The sequence below is a fragment of the Polypterus senegalus genome, chromosome 6, assembly GCF_016835505.1.
Source record: "Polypterus senegalus isolate Bchr_013 chromosome 6, ASM1683550v1, whole genome shotgun sequence".
Classification (NCBI taxonomy): Eukaryota; Metazoa; Chordata; class Cladistia; order Polypteriformes; family Polypteridae; genus Polypterus; species Polypterus senegalus.
Genome location: NC_053159.1, coordinates 94,917,393 through 94,944,746, shown reverse-complemented (window position 1 = coordinate 94,944,746; position 27,354 = coordinate 94,917,393). Strand labels below are relative to the sequence as shown.

The 27,354-nt window shown below is 39.4% G+C and overlaps 1 protein-coding gene and 1 long non-coding RNA gene across 2 annotated transcripts in view; one reads left to right on the top strand and one right to left on the bottom strand.

Moving 5' to 3' along the window:
* Nucleotides 1-1,514: 1,514 nt before the first annotated feature.
* The window catches only part of LOC120531289, a 53,338-nt gene continuing 27,498 nt past the window's right edge, over nucleotides 1,515-27,354 (bottom strand). Inside the window, exon 3 of the long non-coding RNA XR_005634090.1 lies at nucleotides 1,515-1,937. This is a non-coding gene — a long non-coding RNA (uncharacterized LOC120531289). The remainder of the gene's footprint in view (nucleotides 1,938-27,354) is intronic.
* prkrip1 (PRKR interacting protein 1) lies at nucleotides 3,875-27,354 on the top strand. The gene is made up of 6 exons (XM_039756554.1): nucleotides 3,875-4,064; nucleotides 8,769-8,847; nucleotides 10,744-10,844; nucleotides 11,297-11,382; nucleotides 23,742-23,806; nucleotides 26,899-27,354. The coding sequence occupies exons 1-6, from the start codon at nucleotides 3,921-3,923 to the stop codon at nucleotides 27,003-27,005; spliced, it is 582 nt and encodes a 193-aa protein (XP_039612488.1). The 5' UTR covers nucleotides 3,875-3,920; the 3' UTR covers nucleotides 27,006-27,354.

Here is a 27,354-nt window from a genome sequence, read left to right as displayed (position 1 = left end):
CTACAGTGTTCAGTAAACTGGACCTAAATCATGGCTATTTGTAGGTTCCCCTTGATCCTATAAGCAGAGATCTAACAGCTTTTGTGACACATCTCGGTGTCTTCCGTTATAAGAGGATGCCTTTTGGCCTTAGCTCAGCACCTAGCTGTTTTCAGAAGGTCATGTCTCTCATGCGTGCAGGAATTCCAGGTGTAGCCATTAATTTGGATGACATCGTAGTGCATGGTACCACCCTGGGCCAACATGATGAACGCCTTTCTTAGGTGCTCCACCAACTCTCACGTTAAAATGTCACTCTTAACTCGGAAAAGTGTATTTTTGGGGTGCAAGAAATTGAATTTGTGGAGTACAGGCTCTCAGGGCAAGGCATCATGCCTATAATGTTGCATGTGGATGCCATCCACTCTCTTCCTGAACCTCAAACATCCTCACAACTGGCATCCTTTTTGGGAATGGCTACATATTATCTTCGCTTCCTCCCACAGTTTGCCTCAACAACAGCACCTCTACGCCATCTCCTTAAGAAGGATGTTCCCTGGCATTGGACAGCAGACTGTTAGAAGGCAATGGAGACACTTAAACAGCAGCTCACCAGTTCTCCTACTTTAGCTCACTTTAGTCTTACAGCTCCCACTATTGTGACATGTGATGCTTCTGTAGCAGCTTTGGGAGCAGTCCTTTCCCAAGTACACAATGGCGTAGAAAGGCCTGTCTCTTATGCTTCATGGGCACTGTCTCCCGCTGAACCGAAGTATTCTATTGAAGAAAGAGAAGCTTTGGCCCGTGTATGGGCTTGTGAATGCTGGCACCTCTACTTGTATGGCACGTCTTTTACTCTCCGTACTGACCACCAGGCCCTTACAACACTGTTACACACAAATGGATCTGGTCATAAGCCCTTCAGGTTGCTGTGTTGGGCAGACCGTTTGCACCAGTACAATTTTAAGCTTGAATTCACACCGGGTAGGCACAATGCAGTAGCAGACCTCTTATCCCGAGCAGTTGAGCCAACTGCAGTACAGCAGATTTGTGACCTGGAACCAGATCTGGTGTTTATGTTGCATATTCCCCTCTCTTCTGTTATCTCTTTGGACCAGCTACTTTTCTTCTGCAAGATGGTTCTAGGCGTCACGCAAATAGCCTGAAAAAAGTCACATCACCAAGTCAGCTTCATCATGGCCCAAAAATGCATAGTCTGATGGCATGGGCGCCCCAAACAGTGGCTGGAAATGGAGTGGCTGCTCCTCAATCATGGGTTTCCAATGAGGTTTCACGTTCATTCAGGCATAGAAGACCTCCCTCTTGGCTTAAGGACTATGTTACCAAGGAGGCCTTCATTTTAAAAAAGAGGGGAAATGTGATGTCTGTGCAGAAGCGGATGTGGGGAGTTGTAGGAGGAAAATGGAAGTATTGGTTGTTGGTGTGGATGTTAAATAAAGAAAAGATAGTTAAACATTACACGTGTCTTAACTGCTACTTCTGATACAACACACACCTCCCAGCAAGCTCCGTCCTCTACCTCCCAACTCCAGCTCCTTTGCTGGGTTCACATCAGTCCTTTAAATAGTCCTTGACCCAGAAATGCTTCTTTCCTTCCGACCACGTTACTGGCCGGCACTTCCGGGTCTAATGAAGAAATCACATTTTCTTCAGCCCGGGCGTACTTCGGGGATTCTGTCCTCATGACTACCTCGTACTTACGGGCTTTAAGGGAAGGATGAGTTCCTAGGTCCTTCAACAGCTCTCCCTGGTGGCACCCAACAGGGCTGAGTAACCAAATGAAGTCCCAGGATGCCCTGCTACACTCCAGAGGAGCTGCCATCTAGCGTTTTTGGGGAAGTAATGTTGGCAGGTAGCTGTCTTCTCCCATCCTTCCATGCCAGGGGCGTCCCAGCTGGGGTGAGCTGCCAGCTGTACATCACTATATATATCCAGTCCTGAAAAAATAAACTACAATGAATCTCTGCTGAAAAACAAAGTATTTCAGTAATATTTTCATTATGGTCAACTAATGTGGAACTACAGATAATGTCAGTATAGACCTCACTGTTAAACGTTTGCTGCGTGCCATGCAATGCATATGTCTCTGTTATTTGCTATTTAATGGGACTCGTAAAAAACGTGTTAATGTTTGTGTTGGGCCATCTACTGGAATGGCAAAAGCAACATATTATATTACTAAAATTGTTTCTGATGCACCATCTTTTGGAATGACAGAAAGATAGCAACCGGATGGACAAACAGACAGACACTTATCCTTTTTTAATGTAGGCAAGTAACAAAGTCTTAGCCTGGAATAGGAGGAATAAACAGCAAACACACACCTGTGAGAAACTGCAGAATGTGGTGGTAATGGTCCACTAGCTCGTATAGAACAGCAACTTGATTTGCTGAAGTCCTCCTGAAGTTGGATTTGTTCGACATTTATGCTGCCTCTAAATTCACCCTTATTGTCTCCAGACAGCAGCAATACCCTTCTCCATTTGAGCATAGACATAGAATTACTAGACACTGCATGACCAGCAGCATCGTACGTCAATGTAGCTGCCAAATTGCAAGTGGCACTGCTGTGAAGTGAAGTAGTGGATAAGGATGCCTCATGCATGTGCTGTTTGGGATTGTACAAACCGCTGTACGCTCCGAACCAGTTCCTGGGGAATTCATTTCATAGGTAAGGCTGAACAATTGTTTTGGTTATATTTGGCCATTAGAAAATCCCGTTTTATATTCTTAACTTTAGCTATGCCAGGCTAAGCTAGCAAAGCTATGCATTCATGTACTCAAGTGAACCTCCAAACAACGTTTTGACTAAATGTATTTAGTCACTAACTACGTAGATTGTTGTTAGCTGTTAATATTTCTCAAACTTTGAAGGTTTCCCAAAGAAATCCACCTCAGGAAGCAGTGGGAGGTAGCCTTTAGACAGGATTTGGACAAAGCTGTCCTGTGATGTGTGCCCTGCTAGTTTGGTAACAGATGCTGTACGGGCATCATATGATCAAAGCTACCACTTGCTCACTTTAAAAAACAAAGGAGGTTTGATGATTCCTTCTGAGGGTACAGTCAAGGTGGTCAAAGTAGCTGAGTGTGTTATCCGACAGTTGCTGAGATTGGTTCAGATAAATGTGTTTTTTCTCAAGGACCACATTGACAAAACACAGTTTGAAATTGACAACCATCATTTTATGCTCATGTCTTTAGTTGTGTCTGTGTTTCACAAACTAAGGTTGCACCATATTGCCAGACTGAATACTCCCAAATTACAGAGTGGCAACACACGGAAAAAGCTATGTAAGACAGTTCATGGATTTTGATCCTATCCTGTATATATTTAAGTAACCACATTGTGTGTGTGCGTGTGTGTGAGAGAGAGAGAGATTGAGAGAGGAATGAGTGAAATGTTTTCAGAAAATATTAAGCCAATTTGCATACAATAAAATTGTTTATTTTTGTCATTGAGAGTTTAATTTCACTGTTAAAAGAAAGACCAGACTGCCAGTTGCAGTCTGACTATTTTGATTTTCAGACATTAGTCAAGTTTTCTTCTCAATAATTGCCATTATTAGTGTATAAATGGATATAAATAATTGCAATTAAACGATTCGCCAAAATCTGTTGTATGTAAACGATACTGTTTTAAACGTTATTGTTTTTACATAAGAAAACCCGGTCTTTACGTCTACCTGAATTAGTTTAAATTGCACTTTTGCCACTCGCAATATGGCGGACGCGCTGATGTATCTTGTCAACTGGGAAACACTGAATGCGGCTGTCGTCTACCTATATATGTCTATGCATTTGAACTCTTCGCATTCTAGATCGCGCGCGGAGGCCTCGCTAGAGGGCGCACCGCACCTCCAATAATGATAAACAGACATTCATCCGTAATAACTTCCGGAGCGTCGCAGCAGAAAACTAGTATGCTAAAAGAGAGAATGTCTGAAAGCGGTAAAGTCGAGTCTCAAACTGAGAAGCCAAAAGGGAAAAATGCACAGCCTCTTGTCATTGCTAAAACTCCAGCGGAGGAGCAGCGGCTGAAGTTGGAGAGGTTAATGAGAAATCCTGTAAGTTATGATAAGCACGGCTTTTTTTATTCACATGTATGCCTAGACAGGGAATACACACACGCACAAATAACTCATGAGCACAGCAGAGCAATTGAACGAAACAGGTCAACATGCAATAACAGTATCTGGGGTGTTTGAATGGTAAAAAGTGTGAGGACGTCCAGAGAATAATAAATAGCAATTGTGCTAGGATTGGAGGCGATCCCCGGCACTCCTATTACAGAAAGGTCTAAAATGATGGATAAACTAATGATAACTTAAAACTTATTTTAAAATGAATTAATTTGGTAGTCTTCGATAATCGGCGTCTTTAAAATCTGTTTTTCCACACTATCCATCATACTGCAAAACTTTCTCCTGCTTTCTTACTTGTGTTAAGCATATGTCATTTTTTTTTTAAGTCTTACACGTAATGGTAGCCCCTGCCCTGTTTAACTGTGTACTATATAAAGATATTCTTAAACTCGTAGAGGCAATTTACCTGAGGTAATAGAGGAAGTTTAATCAAAGAAGAGAAAAAAACGTAATTTCATTAATTTATTGGCCAGTGTTCTTTTTACAAAGTACTGTGTACACTCGCTGAACAAATTATTAAGGTCATTATACTTGTACTGGGTAGAGCCTGCATTTGCTCTCAAAACAGTCTCAGTTCTTCCTGGTATGGACTCCAAAGATGTTGGAAATATTCCTTTGAGATTGTCGTCCATGTTGGCATCAAACAGTGTCTACAGATTTGTCAGCTGCACATTCATGCAGCAAATCTCCCGTTCTACCACATCCAAAAGGTGTTCAATTAGATTCAGATATGGTGACCGGGAAGTTCACTGAACCGGTGGTCATGTTTTTAACACTTGCTGATACGATTTATGCTTTGAGACGTGGTTCATTGTCATGCTGGAAGTAAAAATTAGAATATGGGTAAATTGTGCCATGAAGGAATGCATATGGTCAGCAACCATACTCAGATAGGCTGTGGCATTCATGCGATGATTGATTGGTATTAACAGGGCAAAAGTATGCCAAGAAAACATTCCTCACACCATTACACCACCACCACCACCAGCCAGGACTGTTGACTTAAGGCAGATTGGGTAGCTGGGAATGCTTTTGGCACCTAATTCTAATAATGCCAACCTCAGCAGAAATCAAATTTCTTCAGACCAAGCTATGTTTTTTCAAGCTTTAACTGTACAGTTTTGTTGAGCCTGTGTCCACTGTGGTCAAACCTCTTTATTCCTAGCTGACAGGAGTGGAACACCACATGGCCTTCTGCTTTTGTAGCCCATCTTTCTCAAAGTTTGATGTGTTGTGTATTCGGAGACACTTTTTTGTTCACCACAGTTGTACCTTGTGTTTACCTTTGTTACCATAGCCTTTCTGTCCCCTTGAACCAGTCTGACCATTCTCCTCTGTCATCAAATAGGCATTTCCATCTTCAGAACCAGCCAGCATCATTAGCTTCATTATCTCCAGATGATAATGATTCATTATTTCACTTTCACTATAATTTTGTAGTGAGATGTAACATTCTAGTGAGGGAGACAGTCTGAATTTCATGCTTTGCATGCCAGAAAATAAATGAAGAGTATAAAAATGTTTTAATAGGCTGTCCATTTAATAAGACATTGCTAAGCTGTAACAAATATTCTCACAACATATTTAGAACAGCCTATATTTGATGTAATATACATATGATAATGTGGTCATACCTCAGACAGGGAAAGCTTGATTAAGAAATTTTGTTAAATTTGAACATCATCGTGAGGATGACCAAGAAGTGAACAATAACAGACAGTACTGCCACATATTTGCTTTCACATCAACCACATCGTGGAATTGTAAGTGTTAATTTGTGAAAGAGTCCCCCAATGTACCCTGATCACTCACTGATGATGAAGGTATGCGTGTGCGTACTTGCAACACAAGTGTCCTGCTGTGCCACATTACCCCGATTAATCATAATGGTCAGTTGCTGTAATAAAGTTGGCCTTTCACTTCTGCTGTTCCTATCATAACTGAATAGCTTTACAAGTCCCATTTCTTAAGAAATAGCCAAGGAAAATGAATTAATCACAATTTGTTTTTTTATTATTTTTATTTAGCTTATGTTAATTGCCAGTTTCTAATGTTCACGGTGTGTGAATGTGTGGTTTGTGTGTGTGAGTGATAGTGGTCTTTGTGATGGATTAGAGTCCTGTCCATGCCTTCTTTCAGCCTTTGGTTTCCATAACCTTGAAATGCATTGAGAAAGTTCTAGAATCTGCCTACTAAACTCGCACCCCATTCAGGGTTATGCTGCCTGCTTGGCCCTTAAACTCACCTAAATGTTAAAGCCATACATACTTTTTCTAACTTGTTTGGTATTAAATCAGGTAACTTCTAAATTTACCTTTAATTCAAAACAAATTAAAACCTCAAATCTTTTTCATAAAATGTATATTTCTAGGTAATTTAACTTAAAATTTATTGTGTGAGCTACATTTAGTTTGCTATTTAAATGTTAAATATTTAGACATTGAAATGTGCATTGCAAAGTATATTAAAATGTTTCGTAAATGTAAATTTTTTTTTGTATTTTCAAAAATGTCTTACACTATTTTTAAGAGGTTAAATGAGCTGTTCATTGCTTCAATTGTTTTGCATATTTAAACAATTTTGGCATTTTTAAATCAGCATAATTAATTAATCATTGATTAAAATAGTTTAATTACAGCAATGTCATATCGTCCAGCCATGTTTTGTTATGTAAAATAAAACCATGTAATTTTGTGTGAACATAACAGGAAATTGTAATTCCTGCTGTAGTCTTTGTATATAAGTATCCTGATAACTTTTTTCTAAAGATATTTCACACGTTTAAAATTTAAGTGATATTATCTCTTTACATTTTAAAGTGTAGGAAAAAATACAATATTATTGTAGCATTTCTAGTACGAGTGACACATCTAGTGACAAACTGTAGCTGCAATCTCCCTGTCTTGAAGACCAAAAGTTATAAAGGAAAAAAAATCCTTCTTCCTTGGGTATGTAGAAGCAGCAGCAACAGCAATGTAGTTATATATAATATGAAAAAACTAGTCGCATAAAACCATATAAACTAAGTGATATTTACCAGAGAGTTACTAATGTGGTAAAGCAATTTAGTGTAGAACAATTATATAATATACATTTTGGAGGAAATACAGATTTTTAAAATCCACCAAGTGTAAATGATTTGCAGTGTCAATAAAAAAAAAAAAAAAAGTATGTGTTACAATTATCCCATACATTAAAAGGGTTAATTTTTTTTTTTTTCCTCCTGACCTCCCTGGCCATCTGACCTTATCATTTAACACATTTCTACAGACTTGAACAAATTCTATATATGGTGTAAGGACTCTGCTTCTCTATTAATTATATATCTACCTTTTGTAAGTGTATATTATTTATTTTTTGTATATTATTTTTTTCATTATTATTCTTATCTAATTTTAATTTGCTTTCCTTTGTAACAATTTGTTGACATCTTGTAAAACACCTTCAGCTACATCCTGTGTATGACAATGTGCTATAAAAGTAATTGTTGTACATCTTCAAAAGCTGTCCTTTAGCCAGTAGAAAGGCTTCAACATGAGTCAAACAATTCAAACAAATATGATTGAAGTGGAACTGTGTCATGGTGTATGGATTCATTTCATGGAAACATTCAGTCACCATGTTGAGCACAGCTAATTATTTAAGGCATTTACTGATGAAGTGGGGTGCTGAGGTAAGCAAGTCTGATTAGCTGCAGGAAGTAGACACTCATGCAGCACTTGTAATCAGTATTTTAGTGTACACAAGAAGTGTAGACAAAAACTGCATGCAGAATGTCAAAGCTACAAAGCCACAGTATATTAACCAACTCCTGATTAAATTTGTTTATGTATCATTTACAAGAAACATCTTTATTGCTTTATGTTACTAATGTATCCACCATATACAGTTGTTGTAATCTTAGAGGATACACAACATAGGGATTGAATGTGAATGTAAACAGCATGTTTCTGTTTTTAACAAAGAGAAAGCAAATTCACATTAAAAAGTGTTGAGTTTCATGTTGAGAATAAAAATGTGACAGCAAACACAATTTAAGTGAACAATTTGTTATTCACTTAAATTAGGAATTGTTCAAGGTTTCGAATACTTTTTCAGAACAATAATGTGTGCACTTTGGCAAACATGATGCTTATCCATCGGTTATAAAATAGTGCGTAAAGGGATAATTTTTTATGTTCTGACACTGTTAAAGACCATTGAGGCATTCCTTATGTGATTTTGGTCTGTACAAGGAATAAGTTGTTATTTAAATAGATTTTTTTATTGATTTGGATACTGTATTGGTTATTGAAAATGGTATAGAATTTCAATACTTGATATTGCATTGAAGTTTCAAATGTTGACATTGTGAGAACCATAATTCATACAATTCTGTAATAAATTACTAGCCATAGAAATGTGTTGCAGTGACAACACATGGAATTGCAAAGTGTCCCTGGGTGAAATTTAGGGAAAAGGTATAAGATAAAAAAAAATAAATAAAAGAAATCACTTGTATGATAGATATCATAAATTCAAATTTCAGATTTGCTTGCTTACTTATATAGATTCTACAGGATTTGTTTTGCCACTGTGTTTTAACATTTTATATTCATGTTGGACTATTTTGATATTTTCCTGAAGGACAAGCCTGTACCAGTTCCTGAAAGGCCAAAGGAATGGAATCCACGTGCTCCTCCCGAGTTTGTAAGAGACGTGATGGGTATGTTAAGTTAGGTCTTCTCATTCTGGCATTTGATAGAGATGTTGAAATTTTGTATTTATTTATTTTTTTGCAGTCATGAAGGCATTTTTGTTTATGTTTTTAATATTAATAAATGCAATAGAGAAGTTCATTGTATTAAATTAAGTCCAGCAGGCAGTTGAAAGTTGAAGTGAGCAACAAAAGTACAGCCTCTATAGAATGTGTGAATTTTCCATGCTGTAAACAGACCGTAGGCACATGCCATTGCAATTGAAATCTCATTATGACCTGTGTAGCTGCATTTTCCCAAAATTACCAAAGTTCTGCAGCTTCAACTCAAAAAATGGGATTCAACAAAAGCCTGACGTGCAGAAATGATTCCACAGACAAAATATCTTTGTTTTTAAAAGTTTAGTTAAGTTTCAAAGTAAAACACTTCACACAAAAAGTAAAATTTAAAATAGCAAAGAGAAGAAAAATTAATGTTAAGAAAAATTCAGTTCTAGGCTTAATCTTATTACATCTCAAATCTTTACCATTTCAAAACGTTTCTGGACCATTTCTAAACGGTCAGAAAACTGTATGCTTATCCCATTTCTAACTTGAAAATGGGTCTTTCAAGTCCCTCTTTACTGGGACTTGTTGTTGTTAGTTGTGGTAAGAACAACATTTATTTATATAGCACATTTTCATACAAAAAAATGTAGCTCAAAGTGCTTTACAAAATGAAGAATAGAAAAATAAAAGACACCTTAAAAAAAGCTTATCACACTGTTTCTCAGTTCTAGTAAGAAGATTCTATCTCTTGCTAACTTATAGGGAGAAAAGACTGTACCATAAGTTATGATTGTGAAATAAATTTATATTCCATTTAAATTAAGCAAACATTAATATGAGTTTAACTCAAAACTTTAGCTTTCTAAGATTGGCTCTTACAACCTGTAAACTCCTTCCCCAACATTTCAAGGTAATGTATGTACCCCCCAAGAAAATGTATGATTATCCAGCAACACACCTATCTTGTTTTGACCCTACCTTTTCTGTTAAGGGGTTAGAAGAACTAAGAATGGATGTCACTAGTATAACAACAGCTGAGAATCAACACTGTATAAGATACTGTCCATAATAGGATATACTTTCTCACGCATATTATTGCAATTTAGAGTTGGAGAAGACACTAATGAAAGTGGGCAGAGAATGCCAACTCTATATAATGACCTAATCAGGAATAAAAAAACAACATATGTAGAGCTTTAACACTAGAATTACCAGAGCCTATGAAAAAACTCATAGATCCGTCCCACCTTAAAACGCTTCGCACCTTTCCGTCAGCGTCTTTTGTCCTTTAAATGTGTTGATAAGCAGCAAACAGCAAGCAGCCTGCTATCGCATCCCCCACCCTGCACAGTTTTCTCAGTTCAAGTCTGTTTACCTGCGTGTCAGTTGCTTAGAGTTGTATAGAGTTTGAAGTCAAGCAAAATAACACCTTTTATAAATACTAAATTGTTATTTGGAACTATTTATGTAGATTTCAATCATTATATAAACAAAAGGTGACATTTTAATGTGGGCATGTAGCTTTTTAATATCCATGTAAATATGCAGTTTTAACCAAGGCCATCATACAAATCATAAGTTTAAAATGTTTCATAAGTGAAATGCTTTATGGAAAAGTTTGTTTTGCTATTTTGTAGCAATATTGTGTATCTAATATTGCTTATTGTAAATGTTTTAAGTATTAGATATTTAAATGAGGATTGGCTCCAGCAGACCCCCATGACCCTGTAGTTAGGATATAGTAGTTGGATGATGGATGGATGGATATTTAAATGATCCAGTTCACTACTTTTTCCATATATTTTCCATGTTCTATTCTTTTCTGTTAAACCATGTTACATGATGTTGTGTTTTCAGGGTCAAGTGCTGGTGCAGGCAGCGGGGAGTTTCATGTCTATAGACACTTACGCCGCAGGGAATATCAACGGCAAGAGTTCATGGATGCAATGTCAGAAAAGGTTTGTATATTTGTTATGCATATTTTAGGTTTACAAGTAAATACTGAGTTTTACTAAGCAACTGTTACAGACAATTTAATTAATGTACTATAGCAACTTGTAGAAATAATCAGTTATTGGTAGTAAACAGGATCTCACCCTAGACGTGGCACCAGCCCACCTCAGGAGACACTCATAACAGGCCAGTTTTGAGTCCTCAGTTATTTTAACCAATCTTTAGGCTTTGGAGGCAGTAAGCAAGTGCTAGGCGCAAGGGTAGCCCTGGGTAGGAGGTGCAGTACTGAACTTTATGGAGAAGGTTGATCAGGCACATTGACTCTACATGGAAGTGGGAAAGTATGAAGAGGAAGAAGAATGCAACAGTACCAGCTACTCTGACACTCCTATTTTCTACATAAAAATAAGCTTGATGTTAATATGAAATTACATAAACTCAGTGTTTGATGTTACAGAATAAAAAAGATGATGAATTTCAGAAGAAAATACAGGAAAATCAACAAAGGGCTGAGGAGAGAACAGCCAAACGCAGAAAAAAACGGTAAGGAACTGCTTGAATGGTTTAGCCTCATAGTTTAGCTTTTAAAATTATTTGAAATCCTTGGGTGGCCGTTTACATTTACACGATATAGTCTTAAGGTTTCTCTGTTTGAGACATGCTTAGAAACAGGATAGTATAATACATGCTTAAAAAGAAAAACCTAATGTTAATTTTGTCAGTTTTGCAATATAAATATCTATCTAATTAAGTGAGTTAGCTGCAATATAATCTACTGTAGTGGAATAAATGCAGTAGGTAAATAACTCATGTTAATGGTAGACAATGTCAGTATTTAACCTTGGAATAGTGATCAATGTCAGTCTGTTCTTCAGGTACCATGTTACTTTGTCTTTGTCTTGAAGATTCACTCTATGCAATATCCAAAAGATTAGACATATATAAACAAAAGACCTGTGTGTGTTTGTATATCTGCTCTGCCCACACTAAACCACAGCCACTAGATTGTGGATGTAAGCACCAAAGTTCTTACTACAAAAGATGTGGTTGTAAGGAGCAGTTCACTCTGTCATCCTTAATCACAGCCATGGGAGTTGGTGAGAATTCTACAGAAGATGTAGAAGCTTATACAAGTTTGACTTGGCACTTGGTGAGATGGCCTTACAGCTGCACAGGACTACATGTCCATCTCGGACAAGTTATTACCTGTCCTGGCCCACAGCTAACGCGTCTGCAAGTTCACCAATATATTAAAACTGCTAAGGAGTCTTGGTCAGGTTGTTTTTGTTTTTTTTGTCCCGAAGACCACACACCGCTAGTTATACCATATCTGACAGAATATGCTGCACAACTTATTGGTCCAGACTGTGGTCTTGCCATGTCTGGACTACTGGAAACTCTCTGCTGGCTGGAGTACCAGCATTTGTCCCCACACTGCAGCAGATGATTCAGAATGCAACGGCATGTCTAGTGTTCAACCAGATGAGGCATACACTTGCCAGTGTGATCGTGCTAGTTGGCTCCATGATCCCTGTTGCGTCCAGGGAGCCTCCTGAACCCAAATCATCGATAGTCATAACCAAGGTGAGCCAGGCAAATGAGGACACGTACATCCAGATAAGGGGTAGGTGCAAAAGTGAAACAGTGCTTTTATTAAAGTCAATCCAAAATCAAAGTCTACAAATTAAAGTGCAGTGCAAAAGTCTTCCATAGATAAATAATCAAATAAAACAAAAGTGATTGCGGACGTAACAAATTCAATAAATTCTCCTTTAAAATTGGGTTAATAACACAGACAGGAACCTTCTCTTAAAAATTCACACCCTGGTACATCCCTTTAAAACTAACGTCTCCTCTGCTTACCCTGAACAGGTTCTTGCAGCACAGGAGGCACCTAACTGACAGTCACAGCAAACCTTCTCCACCAAGTTCGGGTCCCCACTGCCCATGACTCCCAGAAGGGTGTCACACTGAACCTCATTTCTCTTAGACTCTGGTCCCTGCAGGGTGCCGCACAGAGCCTCCCTAAATCCCACTGCCAGGCTTGGGTCACTGCGGTCCATGGCTTCCCTGCTGGGCATCGCACCAAGCTTTCCTTCACTCCTGCAGCTCCTGCTGCCTCTCCCTTGATTTATGCCAGAACAAGCACCGCATCACTCCAGGTGCCTGAGCTGATCAGCTGGAGTGACCCTCAGCAGCCCCAAGAGTCAGCCTCCCGCTCCCCAAGGGTCTCTCCTTCTGGTTGCTTTTTGCCTCTCTGACCAGCTTTCTCCTGTTCTTGCCTTTCTTCTTCCACCTTTAACCTCCTTTCATTTCTATCTCTCTGTTTTCCCCCCTTTCTAAAGTGCAGGCTCCCATTTATCACTCCTGAGATATTGGGTGCATCATGTGACAAGCCACCACCTCCGAGGAGTCTAACTGATCCACCTGCCTGCACACTTGTATGCAGCGCGATCAGCCAAGTACCCCAATTAGCAATGCGTGCCTGTGCACACCTGCACCCAATTGGAGCCTTATTAAGCTGAAATCCTTGATGCTTGCCTACATAGTAGTCAGTGGGTCAGCACCTATACAGTCTTACACAAGTTATGACTGAGTTGAGGCCATTTTTACTTAGGTCCAACGGCCATAGCAACCATATGCCAGTATGTCACATACTTGTGGTAGTGCAACCAACCACAGACTAGCACAGGGTCGTGGGGGTCTGCTGGAGCCAATCCCAGCCAGCACAGGGTGCAAGGTAGGAACAAATCCCAGGCAAGGCACACGCACACACTAGGGACAATTTAGGGTTGCCAATGCACCTAACCTGCATGTCTTTGGAGGAAACCCATGCAGACACTGGGAGAACATGCAAACTCCACGAAGGGAGGACCCAGGAAGCGAACCCAGGTCTCCTTACTGCAAGGCAGCAGCGCTACAACTGTGCTGCCAAATGACCAGTCCAAAATGAAACCAAAAGTTGGCGCATGAGTGTATATGTAGAGACAATTGGGAGGTCCTGTGCTGCTTCTCGACTACTCACATCAGCTGATGAAGAGCATCTGGCGATAAAACATCTGTGCAGTATCAAATCTCTGTCCAGACACTTTATGTGAAGGCCCTAAATTGCATAACGAGCTGCCTGCCTCCATTCAAAATTCTGACTTCCTTAGTCTCATTTATATTAGCTGTTTTGTAAGATAAAAGCATCTGCTAAGCAAATAAATGTAATTGTAAATCTGCTGTATTCCTTTAAACACTAAAGCAAACAGATATGCTATCCATTGGTTGGAGTAAAAATTGTCAAAACACTGACAGATTTTAGCTTTTAACGAGAGTGACAAAATTCTCTAGGTAAAGACATGGCACAGTATGAGTAAAAAGTATTTTGATTGTATTGCTTATTTTGATTCTTACCTGTAGCTGTTTTTTTTCATACTCTCTAATTCTTTGCTACAATTTTTCAAAACAATATTAGAATGCATGACCATACATTTAACTGTACAGTATATCAAGAAATGGGGGATATCAGGTCATCCTAGATTTAGTTTATTAGCTTTCCTGTTTTTGTCACATAGGGCCTCCTTATAACCATGATGTTTGTCAGTCTTACCTTGGCTTCACAGATGACTTGTGTTAATGAAATGTAACTGCTTACTATTAACAAAAGCAGCTTCATTCTTGCTAGGTGCCCTTATTGCAATATGAGTGCAGTAAAGTGCCTTGATTATGTAAGAATGACCCGACACTGCTGCAGTGTTATGTTTTATGTATGTGCATTGACACAATAAAAACAAGATGTATCGCCTCATTGGTTAGTTAATGGCTTCCATCACAGTTGGCATGACAGCGTTAACATTGGCTGAGACTGGCAGGCCTGTCCACCAGTTCCCCGGGAAGAGACAATAGGTAACCTATATAAACTGACTAGCAAAATACCCGCGCTTCGCAGCGGAGAAGTAGTGTGTTAAAGAAGCAATGAAAAAGAAAAGGAAACATTTTAAAAATAACTTAACATGACTGTCAATATACAGTATTTGTTTTGTGAGTGTTACTGAGTGTTGCTGTCATCAAGGATTTGATTATCATTATTTCTTTCAATCAGGTTCGTATTTGTAGGATGTGTTGTGTTCAAGTTACATTCCGTGTTTGTCAATCGTTGTAAAGATGACAGGTTTCTTTCATCGATTCGTTTCTTACTGCATCAATAAACAGCTCGTCTTCTTCTTTATCTGAGACCTGACACACTGCATGCACGGGTTTTTTTTTACACTGTCTTCCTTTAGCGGGACATTGACTTTTCCACCGTGTTTTTTGTTTCCGCAGTAGCTGGATTTATGAATATGCTTATCAGACGCTTCATATTTTTTGCTGCCTTTTCAATTGTGTAATTCGGTTTTTGTTCAGCGCTCTTTGGAACTGTTGTCTTTTATCTGTGCACTGCGTCAGTTCACGTGAGCCGCTTCGGTGTACATGCATCGAAGGTTCCCAGCTGTGCTGGTGCCATCTCGTGCTATGTCCGTGGCTGTATTTAATGTTACCTTAGTCTTGGCACTTAAAACTTTCTCTCGCAGTTTCGCTGAGTTTGTGTCAAACACCACCCTGACCATCTCATCTTCCTCTCCATAAACACAGTCCTTCACCCGTGAATATTTAGTGGGAGGTTGCTATTGGATTGCCGCTGACGGACGGCCTTACAGTATATGGGCAGGCACTAAATTACAAACGCCAGCAGCAGCCTGTCTATGAACTTAATTTAAAGTGTAGGTTTACATCGTGCTTTGTTTCCGAAGTTGCAGAACTCATGAATATGGTTGTATATGTCACTCGCTCGCTTCTTATTGTTTCGCTGCCTTCTCAATTATATAATGCATGTTTTCTTCAGCGCTTTTTGGAGGTCTTCCTGGTTTTCTATGTAGTGCGTGATTACGTAGGCGGCGTGATGATGTCACACGAAACTCCGCCCCCACGGCATTCAAGCTCATCTCCATTACAGTAAATGGAGAAAAACAGCTTCCAGTTATGACCATTACGCGTAGAATTTCGATATAAAACCTGCCCAACTTTTGTAAGGAAGCTGTAAGGAATGAACCTGCCTTCCACCCACACGGGAAGTTGGAGAATTGGTGAGTGAGTGAGTGAGTGAGGGAGGGAGGGAGGGAGAGAGGGCTTTGCCTTTTATTAGTATAGATGAATAACCAAAATAAAAAAACTCTTTATTTGCAAATGTACAACACTGGCTCTCTTGAAAGAGAACTAAAATAGTTTATACATACGTATATATTAATTACTTTTAAGGTATAATATATTTGTCAGGTCAGTGCTCATTGTAATAATGACTTGGTGATGTGTATTGTGTTCTCTTGTAAGTGGTTTGGCTGTATATCCCATGATTAAGGGTGTAGTGATTTCCCAGTTTTTCTGAAATGTTGTGCACACATAGGTCAGAGCTGCTATAAATATATACGTTTCCCTGTCACATTTTCTTTTATAAATCCAGGGGCCTCATGTATAACACCGTCCATAGAACTCGCACTATAACATGGCTTAAGCACAAAAGTGGGAATGTGCGTACACAACCTTCCACGTTCATCCGCTACATAAATCCCGGTCAGCGTGAAAAGTAATGTACGTGCACACGCCTGCTGTCCCACCTCCCAGAATTATGTCTCTTTGAATATGGAAATCAATATAAATAGCTCTTAAGCTCAGCCTTCTGTGAAAAGACAATGGAAAAAGCACAGGGGAAAATGTAAGAATTTCAGCGAATACCAAGTGGAGGCAAGGAAAAACGTACTATTTGTTGGTTTAAACAGTGGTATAATCAACAAAAGGAAGCTGATCAAGTGACAAGAGTGTTGGAGAAACTCGAAAGCTCAAGTTTACAAAGTCGCACAGTGTCCGAAATAAAAAAAGAAGTTGCATATCAAAGTCGCCGTGAAAAGCTTATTAGGGTACAGAGAAAAAAAGGCACACAGTGGGGAAAAAAGCATGAAATGTCAAATTTAATCTCAAAATTTCCACTTTAATCACGTAGTTTATTTTGTCATTAAAGTAGAACATCATAAACTTCCATCTTAAAATCGTTTAATTTACTAGTTTCTCAAATCCCATCGTAACTAAAGTAGCACATTAAATGCTTTGTTTTGTATTTGATCTTCTATGTGCTGTATGTGTGTGAATCACTACTTGCTTTTGCGCTTCCTCTTTCTCTGACAGGACACAGAGTCCATTACATTCGTAATATTACAGCTCTCTGAATAATTAAAATACTGAGATGTATACATGATCTTTTTCATGATGATAGGAATGAAAGCATGTTATTAAACATGGGAACACGGTGGCGCAGTGATTGTGTGTGATCTTCGATGAAATTATTGCAGCAGTACTGTCTCTTTGAAACGTACTAACCTCCAATTCCTGTCCTTCCTTTTCTTTCTCCAAATACCCAATTGCCATATCCATCTATCCTTCCAGTGTTGCACCAGCACCAGCAAGAATACAGCACGAGGTAGGATCAATCCGTGAATTAGCTAGCACTGCGGCACTGTGTCCTCACATGTTTAATTATTAACAATACAGATTATTTAAATGAAGTTAAAGTTTTATCTGTATAATATATCAACATATTTTGCTGCATTTCATCTTAAAAATGATATTGTCGTCATATGTAAATACGCGCTTTATAAAGTGGCGCAGGTTGTGCAATATTATAACTGTAGTGCAAGTTTACAGTGAGGTGATTGTACTTATAAGTACAAACAGTTCTACAAGGAGCACTTGATGGACTGATTGAGTGTGTTTATAGTTCTTGGGATGAAACTGTTACTGAACCGCGAGGTCCGTACGGGAAAGTCTTTGAAGCGTTTTGCCGTGGCTGAAGCAGCGTGTCCTTGATGCTGTATCCCGATAATTCTCTTTCCGATCAGCTGCTGCTGTGATTCCCCACTCAGATACAGTGATATAAATACTCAGTGGTGCAGTGAGAGTAATATGGAAAAAGATGATCCGCTGTGGCAACCCCTAATGGGAGCAGCTGAAAGAAGAAAAAGGTGCATTGAGAGTAACAACACTAAAGCAGTTATGGTATTTGGAATACTATGGCTATTCCCTGGACCATTATATTGTTACAGGTTAATTACAATCAGATGCATTACACTAATAAACAATATGCGGTTAGTTTCAGTGTATTTATAAAGCCGCGTCAGGAATGTGGATCTAAGAAAGAAAGGGTAATTACACAGGAACAGTAGCACAGCTTGACGCTGGGTGCCGCCAGTCTCCAAAACCGAGCGGAGAACTTGCATACGACAGGGTATGAGGTACCATGGAAATGTGCGTTGCTTTATGCTGAGTTTAGGTTTTATACATCGCGATTTAAACATGGAAACTTTCTTACGCAACATTTTTGTACGTACACACTGTTTATACACGAGGCCCCAGATGTTTTTGTGGAAAGTTGCAAATACAGGGAGTGCAGAATTATTAGGCAAGTTGTATTTTTGAGGAATAATTTTATTATTGAACAACAACCATGTTCTCAATGAACCCAAAATACTCATTAATATCAAAGCTGAATATTTTTGGAAATAGTTTTTAGTTTGTTTTTAGTTTTAGCTATTTTAGGGGGATATCTGTGTGTGCAGGTGACTATTACTGTGCATAATTATTAGGCAACTTAACAAAAAACAAATATATACCCATTTCAATTATTTATTTTTACCAGTAAAACCAATATAACATCTCCACATTCACAAATATACATTTCTGACATTCAAAAACAAAACAAAAACAAATCAGTGACCAATATAGCCACCTTTCTTTGCAAGGACACTCAAAAGCCTGCCATCCATGGATTCTGTCAGTGTTTTGATCTGTTCACCATCAACATTGCGCAGCAGCAACCACAGCCTCCCAGACACTGTTCAGAGAGGTGTACTGTTTTCCTCCTTGTAAATCTCACATTTGATGATGGACCACAGGTTCTCAATGGGGTTCAGATCAGGTGAACAAGGAGGCCATGTCATTAGTTTTTCTTCTTTTATACCCTTTCTTGCCAGCCACGCTGTGGAGTACTTGGACGCGTGTGATGGAGCATTATCCTGCATGAAAATCATGTTTTTCTTGAAGGATGCAGACTTCTTCCTGTACCACTGCTTGAAGAAAGTGTCTTCCAGAAACTGGCAGTAGGACTGGGAGTTGAGCTTGACTCCATCCTCAACCCGAAAAGGCCCCACAAGCTCATCTTTGATGATACCAGCCCAAACCAGTACTCCACCTCCACCTTGCTGGCGTCTGAGTCGGACTGGAGCTCTCTGCCCTTACCAATCCAGCCACGGGCCCATCCATCTGGCCCATCAAGACTCACTCTCATTTCATCAGTCCATAAAACCTTAGAAAAATCAGTCTTGAGATATTTCTTGGCCCAGTCTTGACATTTCAGCTTGTGTGTCTTGTTCAGTGGTGGTCGTCTTTCAGCCTTTCTTACCTTGGCCATGTCTCTGAGAATTGCACACCTTGTGCTTTTGGGCACTCCAGTGATGTTGCAGCTCTGAAATATGGCCAAACTGGTGGCAAGTGGCATCTTGGCAGCTGCACGCTTGACTTTTCTCAGTTCATGGGCAGTTATTTTGCGCCTTGGTTTTTCCACACGCTTCTTGCGACCCTGTTGACTATTTTGAATGAAACGCTTGATTGTTCGATGATCACGCTTCAGAAGCTTTGCAATTTTAAGAGTGCTGCATCCCTCTGCAAGATATCTTACTATTTTTGACTTTTCTGAGCCTGTCAAGTCCTTCTTTTGACCCATTTTGCCAAAGGAAAGGAAGTTGCCTAATAATTATGCACACCTGATATAGGGTGTTGATGTCATTAGACCACACCCCTTATCATTACAGAGATGCACATCACCTAATATGCTTAATTGGTAGTAGGCTTTGGAGCCTATACAGCTTGGAGTAAGACAACATGCATAAAGAGGATGATGTGGACAAAATACTCATTTGCCTAATAATTCTGCACTCCCTGTACAAATTTCAAGCCTCTTTTTGTGTGTACTCAAGTTTTAAAAATGAGACCCCATGGAACTAAAACACTGTGAGCATGTTTTTTTCCCCCACTGTAATCATTTGAAGACCTGTCCTTTAAATCCTGCCTTTCTGTGCAAATCTATATATATAATTCACTAAGGCAAGACAACCATGGAAAGCACGCCGGAAGAGGCGTGGATTCACTGAGCCGCCAACAAGTAAGACACCTATGGCACACGCAGGAAGGAGCCACGCCCACCAACTCGGACGCGACGACACAGAAGAAATGGCGTCATTTATATTCGTCTGTCGTAGAGGCCATATGCACCTGCACGTTGACTGTTCATAGAGGCATGTTTCTCGCCGAGGTAAATCGCCATATGCAGCGTGTAAAATGGTTTGCGAGGGGTATCCCAACTGAGGTAAAACACAATGAAGTAAGCAGTCTTTAAAAACCGAGTTTTCGGTTACGACACACGACCGCATGCACCATAGCAAACTGTTTTACACGCTACATACAGCAATTCGCATCTGCGACAAACATGTGTCTTCTTAGATGCTCCTGCAGAAATACGGAAGACGTTTCCCTGCCCACTTAACACTCCTTTTTCACCAGCCCGCTTCTACCCTCGCTCTCTAGGCATTCACACTGCCTGCCCATGTGCCCGGATGCAAAAACTCACCGACCACCCAGTTAGCCCCTTTCATCTGTGCTAGGAGTCCACATGCACGTCTAAGCCACGTTGACTTTTCATTATTCTTTTTGGTTTCGACACCCGACCGCGTCCACCATGAAAAACCATGCGAAAGGAACAATGAAGCCCCGCCCAGAAACTCTACCCCATCTCCCACGTGCTCAGGAACACACCACGGACCACTGCCCGCCAAATCAAACAGCTCATCAAACACATACTCACTCACTTTGGTCTGTGCTGCGGTCCAAACCCAGCTGTGAGCCACGTTGACTATTCTTTTGCCCTCCATGGCTACCGCTTCAAATGTATTTCATGGAAACAACACTTTCAATGTTCTAGAAATTCCTGCTTCAGGTAACTGTTTGTTTCTGTCAGTCGGGTTTTTTTGGAGAAATGTCATTGACAAAACTGTTGCTCTCAAACTTCGTAACATGGCTGTTAGCTTTGTTTGGAAACATTGGGATAACTTCGGTGACGTGGTGTCTGTTGTTCTTAGTCTCAGAGGCATTGTTTTACAGTCTGCTCAACAATACGCTGATTACATGAATACGTCCGGAGTCTATGGTGGAGAGGCAGAAATTGTGGCAATGTCCCGAATCCTTCCAGCTACTATCAGTATTTACTTCCAAGAAAGTCCTCATGCCTCTCCTCGAGTTTACAATCCGGCCCATCGTCTCTTCATATCCCTGCTATTTAGCGGTCCTTTGGATCATGGGCATTACAAGGTTCTCATGCCTCTCAAATACCCATGTGATTACCTTCTGGTGACATCTTTTGACACTGTCGGTATGTGCACACCCACTTGCTCGCCACACTAATTTGACGTCGCCTGCCCACTCTCCTCTTCCTGAAAAACATTTAAAGACACCCTCCCCTGAACACACGCATTCCACACAGGACTTTCAATGCACCTTTTGTTCCAAAAGCTTCAGAGTGCACAGATATCTGAACACACATTTGAAAAAACACACTAACTGAATGATGCAATGTGAACATTGCCAACAATGCTTCGAGACAACTCGCGCTCTCAAAAAACACTTACGAACTCATTCCACTCTCACCTTCAATTGCACATTTTGTAACGAGGACTTCACAGGTGAGATGGATCTCCACAACCATATGCAGATCCATTCAACGCAAAGATTTGTATGCAAAATTTGAGACAAACGCTTTCACGCACACAGATACCTTACTAACCATCTCAAAACACATTCCCTGATGAATTCTTTTCTGTGTCAACACTATGCTCCAAAACCTTCACACGCCAGAAATATCTCAAAGCACATTTACACACCCACTCCACTGAACGAACGCATTCCAAAAGATCTTTGAATGCACGATTTGTTCAAAACGTTCGAGTGCAGAGATTTCTCAACATGCATTTAAAAACACACTCCACTGAACGAATTATGCAATGTGAACATTGCCAGCAATGCTTTGACACAACTCATTCAAATTCCCTTCAGTGTCAACACAGCACTAAATCATTCATGCACAAACATCACATTCACTTTTCTGCAGCTTTTCAAGTCCATTCACGTCCAAGAACATAACATTGGCCTACCTACCGCACTATGTGCTTCTTGCAATGCTCTTCATTGGTCAGCAGAGGTCAACAAATCCGGACATTACACTAAGTGTTGTCATGCCGGCAAGGTGTCTTTGCCACCGCTATCCAAGCCCCCTCTTTTATTAGAAGACCTCTTGACTGGCAAGAACCTGCTGTCCCGAAATGACTGTCATCATATCGGGGAATACAACTCTGCTTTAGCTTTCGTCAATGGGTGCACACATCGCTCAACCATCTGGACAAGGACCGTATGCTTTCAGAATCCACGGTCAAATTTATCACCAGGTCTCTCCTTTATATAACAATCCTGACACGTCACCACAATACGGTCAGCTATATATCTTCGATTCTGCTGAGGCTACCAGTCAACGTTTGCAAAAAGAATGTAATAGCGCTTGCAGTGACATTTTGTTGCTTCAACTAGACAACATGATACGCCAGGTTAATCCCTTCGCAAAGTCTTGCATGCAATGCATGACATTATCACTCACGGTTACTCTGTTACTGCTATACGAATGGTGTTAATGGAAAATCCAGGTCTGGATATGAGAAGGTATAATGCCCCGTCCTGTCAAACTGATGTTACTGCTTTGTAGGTGAAGACGGGGAACCTCCTGCACAACGCGACACTTGCATATATCCAAGGGGAGATGCTTCCAAGTTCTGTTCTCAATATAAACTGTGACCCCATTGTTTTTCCACTGCTATTCCCTTACGGAGATCCAGCCTGGCACATACAATTTACCCATGTTGAGTAAAAGCGGACCGCGAAAAGAATGCGAGTCACACGGCTCCAATTTTATGCCTTCAGGCTTGCCATGAGATCTTCGTTTAGTGTCTTGCATTCCAGTGGCAAACTCTTCCAGCAATACATTGTCGACGCATATGTCAGAACAGAAGGTGCGCGTCTACATTACCTTCGCTCACATCAACAAGATTGGTCCGCCAGTTTTCAGTCACGGACGATTGTGTGTTGGTTCGTTCCGTGCATTGTTACAATGTTGCATTTCTTGCTGATTTATTACATTACCGATTTTTCAAATGTTAATTTTCTCCCTGTGCTTAAAAATCATTAAAAAACCAGCCTGATTATGCGGCGTATGGTACGCCGTGGGTTGGCTAGTAAGGCATATTGTCTTTCTTTCACCTCTCTTGACAAGTATATACTCTTCCAAGTATATATAACCAACCACATTTTGTATTTACCATACTCCCACCATACTGCTTCATTTCCTGAATTTGACATTTTTAAAGTCTGTGCCTTTATTAATACTGGTTTTGATGAGCTAATCTCTTACTGAAAATTACTTTGTAAGGTGAATTTTTGAACAGAACATGCTTCCTGCTGCACATACCCCTAACTCCTGAAAACACCCACGCTGCTCATTGTCATTCCTGAGACAGACTTGTAACTGAAGGAAAACTATCTTTCTTAGAGCGGCAGAGCAGGCTTCAGTCTTCAAGGAAGCATTTTACGTAGCAGCAGACATTTTCTCAGCCATTCTTCATTTATCTAAACATAAACAAATGAGGCATGTAATTGATATCTCACTGAAGAAAAAAGTTTTTCTTTACTATTTATATCGGTGATTATGTTTCTGATGGTTTTGGTGTATTTGTCTGTAGACAAAAGTTGAAAGAGAAGAAGCATTTGGCAAAGAAAGCTAAACAAGAGGACCCTCAAGGTGAAGGTAGGTATTGGTTGCAATATGCTGTACATTGTTTCACCTGTTTCCTTCAGTTAGCATACTAATTCCAGGCAGTATTGTTTTTTGGCTTTAAAACATTTAAGGATTTAGGAGCCATTTACAACATACTTTTTTATATAAAAAACAAAACAGTAATAAGCAAGTTATTTTCTGTCTGAAAGCTGTACCTCATCATGTTAAATATAATACTTGGTAAAATCGTGCTGAAAATCATCCTAAAATGTTTATGTACTGTTAATATTTGAAGTTTATTATTTTTGAGTTCAAACAGAAGAAGTGCTGGGTGTGGATACTGGGTGCCTCTTATATAGCAAATAGACTCAGTTTTGGGCCAGTACAGTGAATAAGCTCATTTAAATACAAACTGACTGGAACAATGATGAAATACCTGTTTTCTTCCTGTTTACTTTATGTACAATGTTATATATGATATAACCTTCACATCTAAAAAATGATGTGAAATCTAATTAAATATTTATTGGCAAATTCTGGTTCATATAAAAAGCATACAATACATACCTATACTAAAAATGTTAATCTTAATTCAAAATTGATAGTAAATATGTGGTTTAAAACATTTCCTGTAAATCATGTGAAATATCCAGTGTGGCACAACATAGTGTGTTCCATCCATTTTGTTATACCAAATTAGAAATGTAATTCTTAATGTCAGAATATTACAGTTAGTTATTTGTTAATAGAGCAAAATGCTTTAATTTGTAAATCACCAGGCCCAGGGTAAATTAGTTAAAGATGACTTTTGAATATTTGTTTGAAGTGCTCACCTAAAAATAAGAATATAACAGGAGTAATAAAGAATTAACACATTCTAAATTGTGATTTAAAACCATTTATAGAAAGTATAAAGATGTGGAAAATTATAAAGCAATGGGAAGATCGAAACAAAAAATTAACTAGCTTGATGTAATAAAAGAGCCTTCAAATATATTTGTTCGGTGCAGCTCACCCATGTGGAATTTTACTGTACAGTTTTTAACAAGAATCATGCATGTAGCATTGAATTGGTGATCTGATTCTGGAAATATAAGATTTTAAGAAATACACATAAAACACAACTAGGGGCTAAAACATCAGTAATTGTGTGTCATTCTATGAGATAACGAATGCACTGCAATTTTGATCAAATGTACACAATGATAGATCTTGCTGCCTCTTTCACACATAAAATACACAAACTGTTTACAAAAAACAGTTTAACACTAGAATTACCAGAGCCTACGAAAAAACTTGTAATTCCGTCCCACCTTAAACTGCTTCTTAAATCCCTTCACACCTCTCCGCCAGCGCCCTTTGTCTTCTAAATGTGCTGATAAAGAGAAGCTAGGAGCAGCCGGCTATTCCATCCCCCCACCAATTTAGAACGTGCACGAACTTCTCTCAGCTCATGCCTTGATTGAGTATCTGGGAGTGAAGTGGAGTTTTAGAGTGGAAATAATAGATCGTTATTTGGAACACACGCATTTCATGTCTGTTCAGTTTCTACAGTAATCTGTTTCAACACATTGATGATCCTTGTGAAGGTTAGCTTTATTTTTTTTTTTTAAATTCACTTTTCATTCTCTCAGTCGCGCTCAGAATCAATCCATACAACCCCATCTGACACGGCTGTTTTCACTAAAGACGCGCTATAGCTCTGCAGTGTACCACGATGCATACTAACGCCGCACACCCCCCCTCCCCCACCCCGGTTCTTGAATAAAAGTGCACTTTTGTTATAATTTTACACCAATATATGTTCCTGTGTTTGAACGACACGGGCAGATGGGGAGTGTCTGATGATTGCAAATAGCGCCGAAGTTACTGGTCTTTACCATTCTTTCCTCTGCATGTCCTGGAGTACAAAAGAAACAGCATACAGCAACATGCGGGGACTGGCAGGAACACTCAATAAAACTGAATAAAAAGAAAATCAAGTGACGTTGAGATACGAAGAAGGCAGCTTTGCCAACGTTTGTGTGTCAGAACCCCGTTGGGGGGGTGTTGGCGTTAGTATGCATCGTGGTACACTGCAGAGCTATAGCGCGTCTTTAGTGAAAACAGCCGTGTCAGATGGGGTTGTATGGATTGATTCTGAACGCGACTGAGAGAATGAAAAGTGAATTAAAAAAAGCTAACCTTTACAAGGATCATAAATTGCACCGGCTGTTACAGACTGAAATCAAATGTATGCTTTTACTTAAAAATAGTAAGATTAAGAGCAGTTTACTTCTCAAAACGGAGGGGCGCAGGATCGAACTCGTGACCTCTTGATTCCCAAGCGGGGGCTGAGTCTATTGAACCACGGAGGCAGTTACAGTAAACTGGTGTCAATGTCGCATGTTAAGGCGGTTTTTTGTTTCTGCAGTTATATTTTTGAATAAAAGCGCAATTGTGTTATTCTTGTGACAATGTTTCTTTGCTATTTGGACTTCAGGCTTCATACATTATATAGTTTATGCCTTCATTTTGTCATCTACTACTAGAATATAAAAAACGTTTGTTTTAACAATGTGTTGACACAGATTACTGTAGAAACGGAACAGACATGAAATGCGTGTGTTCCAAACAACGATCTATTATTTCCACTCTAAAACTCTACTTCACTCCCAGATACTCAATCAAGGCATGAGCTGAGAGAAGTTCGTGCACGTTCTAAATTGGTGGGGGGATGGAATAGCCAGCTGCTACAAGCTTCTCTTTATCAGCACATTTAGAAGACAAAGGGCGCTGGCGGAGGGGTGTGAAGGGATTTAAGAAGCAGTTTAAGGTGGGACGGAATTACGAGTTTTTTCGTAGGCTCTGGTAATTCTAGTGTTAAATTATACACATTAATCAAATGGGGATTCTGAAAGTTAGCATAGTAGTCTGCAACAATCAACACTGCAGGTTTTATTTAAGAATAAATGTGATAAATGGTAATTGAATGCTGCTTTTCTTCTGTTAAAGCTATTTGCATTACTTTTGTTTTTTTTTTTTTTTGGAAAAGTTATATTTGAAACAGAAAGCTTCATGAAAGATATAATCAATACTTTGAGAAGCAGAACTGTTATTTTAATCTGTTCCTATTTTGACAGAGTCTAGCCCTGATTTGGAAAAAGAATCCAAAAGTGAAGATGAAGAATCAAGAGGAGATGATGAAGATGATGGGGAGGAACCAAGCTTTATCATGGGTCGAAGATGATAGTGAGAATTCAAATAAAAGAGTCTGTCGAAGCACCAAAAGTGCATTCCAGCTCCCATAATCTAGTCATCAAACAGAAGAATGGAAATGAACAGTGTGCTCTGTGGAAACAAGTTGATTGCATTAGGAGCAATGCAGTACTCACATTGGTGACATGAGGAATATGATTTTTGTGTTGTTGTGCACATTTTCAGTCTTACAGAGGATTTAAAGTCCCTATAGTTTGAATCTTTCAGAAAAAAAGTGTATGTTGTACAAACTTTGTCAGACTCTATTATTGTGCAGTAAATCTGGCACTCAGAGTCATTAACAGCAGATGGGTCGAAAAATAAAAGATTTATTTTCTGTA